The following is a 2,992-nucleotide window of genomic DNA, read 5'->3' as shown; positions in this document are numbered from 1 at the left end:
ACCCCTCTCTTTCACACAGTGAAGTGCTTCAGCAGTAGACACACACACGCACACCGCCGGCCTTGCCTCAGAAGGGTAGAAGCCTCCTGGGGTCCCCAGTGACACTCCATCTCCCTCTATTTTCTCATTTCATTTTCTCCTCTTGGATCCCAAAGCCTGTCAGGGAAAAGCACCGCTCCTTGTTCTCGCTTCATGAAAGTCCATGGCCTGGTACCACCCTGAATAGTGGGGCAGGAAAGGCACAGACCCGGAGAGATCCGAGTGGTGGACGAAAGTTCTGCTAGGAGCGTGAAGGTTTATTTAGGAACAAGGAAGATGACCGTGTGATGGAAAGCCACTTGTAGACCCCATGCTATGCACTCCACGGGCAGCCTCAAAACTTTCATTGCAGAAGGCTAGCCCAAGACAGATTCTAAACCTAGACGCCCGGGTCCTGCAGCTCGGCCCCTGCCCTGAGCTTCTCCAGCTCTTCGCTGCTGTAGCCTGTGGGGCATGGCTGGTACTTGGTACCTGCAGCTTCTGTCCATGAGGAGCAGTGATGATGCCATAGGCTGCAGATGCCATAGACAGCAGCCAGAATGCCTGCCCCTAAAATCAAATGCCAGCAGAAGAAGATGGTGAGGAAGGCGAGGTCCACGGGGTTTTCTGATATCCAGGGCTGCCCGGAGGGAGGAACGTACAGCACCATGCAGATCTGCAGCAGCCAGGTGCTGAACACCAGCCCCATCCAGGACTTGAGCAGCCAGAGCGGGGGCTGGTCAGGGACCCAGACCTCGATGAGGAGCACCAGGCCGACCAGCAAGGCAGGCACTATGAAGAGAACGTGCAGGCGGATCTCCAGGCCGTCCTTGTGCTCAATGTGGGCTGCCATCAGCAGCGCCAGCATACAGCAGGCCAGGGCCTCGGCTGCTCGCTCCAGCTTCATGCTCTGCCGTGCCAGGCACGACTGGCTCACAATGTCCACCACGCCACTGAGCAGGAAGAACCCATACATGGTGACATGCTGCCAGCTATTTGGGAACAAGAATGGTCGCCGAGGGTCCTCCCAGTCTATTATCTTCAGCCGGTTGACTCCTGGGGGGTAGAAGAAGTCGGCTATCATGCCAGTCAGGCTGATAACGACCTTCACCATTCCTTCCACAGGTACCTGCTTCCACCAACTGTGTCCTCGCTTCTCCCTTGGGGGTAGAGGGTTAAAAAACTTCTGTCCCCGTAGCAAGGCCAAGGATGCCCGCACTGAGTAGTAGAGTGAGTAGAAGAAGAAGGACAGCGCTGGAAGCAGGTGTCCCTCAAGGTTCCCCATTGTCTCTGTGTGTGTGTCCGGGCCAACAGGGCAAGAGCTGGAAGATGAGCAGCAACCTCACAGGGCTCTCCTCCCGAGCAAGCGTGGCTGCTTCAGAGCAGTGGAGAGATTTTCCTGACCCAGCCCCACCCCAGCCTCCCACACTTGGAAAGGCCTGCCTCCCTGTGCTGGAGGCACCTGAGTCCCTCCCAGGGTGGGTCTCCTGCAGGCTGAGGCTTCACCTCACTCTGTTCCTCACTTAGATGGGCTACGCCTGGAATTGCCACCTCTGCCCCTCGCAGCTGCACTCCTTCACTCTCTATCTCACTGCCCTTCCACCACACCCCACAACAGAGGGGAGGGAAGAGCTCAGGCATTCCAGCAAAGAAGGGTGGTGGCTGTCTCTCTTCTATGACTGTGTTATGTGCTGGGCACATTGCATGTTTCTTCTCAATTAAATCGCTCAGCAACTCTATGAGGGAGTTATTATTAAGCAAATTTTATAGGTGACAACAGGACTCAGAGGGGTGAAGGGTACCACATGATAACACACCTACCAGCCAGCATGTGGTCCCAGGTCTATTTATCTGTTTACAAAGTGTTGAGTTTGTACATAACAAAGGGACTGAATCTCAGCTCCAACATTGCAAGTTTCAGGATTATAGGCAAGTTACTTTGTCCTCTTTCTGCCTCAGTTTCCTGATCTGTAGAATGGGAATAGTGATAACTTCATAGATCTGTTGTAAAGCTTAAGAAGAATAATTTATGTGGAGTATCTGATACATAATAGATACTCAATAAATGGCAGTGATTATTAGTAAATTTACCATTCTTATTACTAACATTCCTTGCTAATTTCCTATGATGTTGAAGTTGTGCTAGTATTTCTATGAATGATACCAAAGCAGGAATCAAAGTAAAAAAGTAATTATATTGCAGATATAAAGTTATTTTATTAATAGTAATTGAACATCATAATTAACAATTTACTTATATATTAAATTACTGTTAACAAAATTCAAAAGAACAAACCATAAAATTTTACTCCACATGTAACAAAATGTTAGTTTCCATACAATGTAAAGAGCTCTTACAAATAGGAAAGCTAAAAATGAACTATTCAGTAGGAAAATGGGCAATGACATAAAGTGGCTATTCAAAACAGTAAATGCTTATTAAATCTATGAAAACAAGATAGTAAATCTCACTGGTATGTGAATGAATAATAAAATCTTCATGATACCTGTTATGAGTTGAAAGTTTGTCTGCCCTCACTGTTTGTATGCTGATGCTTTAACTCCCACTGTGATGGTATTTGGAGGTGGGTCCTTTGGGAGATGATGGTTTAGATGAGGTCTCGAGAGTGTAACCCTCATGATGGGATTAGTGCCGTAAAGAGAAAGAGAGAAAGATGTCTCAGAAGAAAGTGTGTGCTGTGGTTACTGGGTAGAGTGTTTATATATATATTTGATATGGTTGGTTCATTGTGTTGTTCAAGCCTTCTATTTCCTCACTTACTGTCTGTCTGCTGATTCGCCCATGTGCATACACTGAGGAAAGGCCATGTTGAGCACAGGGCGAGAAGATGGCTGTCTGCAAGCCAGGAAGAGGGCTCTCATCAAAACCTAGTCGTGAGGGCACCCTGATCTCCGACGGCCAGCCTGTAAAATATCTTCCAGCCTATGAATATCTGTAGTTTAAGCTACCCAG

The 2,992-nt window shown here is 48.3% G+C and overlaps 1 protein-coding gene across 1 annotated transcript; it reads right to left on the bottom strand.

The window, feature by feature from the left end:
- Positions 1 to 418: 418 nt before the first annotated feature.
- On the bottom strand, positions 419 to 1,328 carry LOC129072064 (transmembrane epididymal protein 1A-like). Its single transcript, XM_054575466.1, has one exon. It carries the CDS (start codon positions 1,301 to 1,303, stop codon positions 419 to 421), a length of 885 nt encoding a protein of 294 aa, XP_054431441.1. The 5' UTR covers positions 1,304 to 1,328.
- Positions 1,329 to 2,992: the final 1,664 nt, after the last annotated feature.

Source organism: Pteronotus mesoamericanus, unplaced genomic scaffold (assembly GCF_021234165.1).
Source record: "Pteronotus mesoamericanus isolate MK-2021 breed Mesoamerican mustached bat unplaced genomic scaffold, CSHL_Meso_final contig_1142, whole genome shotgun sequence".
Lineage (NCBI taxonomy): Eukaryota > Metazoa > Chordata > Mammalia > Chiroptera > Mormoopidae > Pteronotus > Pteronotus mesoamericanus.
The sequence above is the reverse complement of the archived record's forward strand: the minus strand, read 5'-3'. Positions and strand labels throughout refer to the sequence as shown.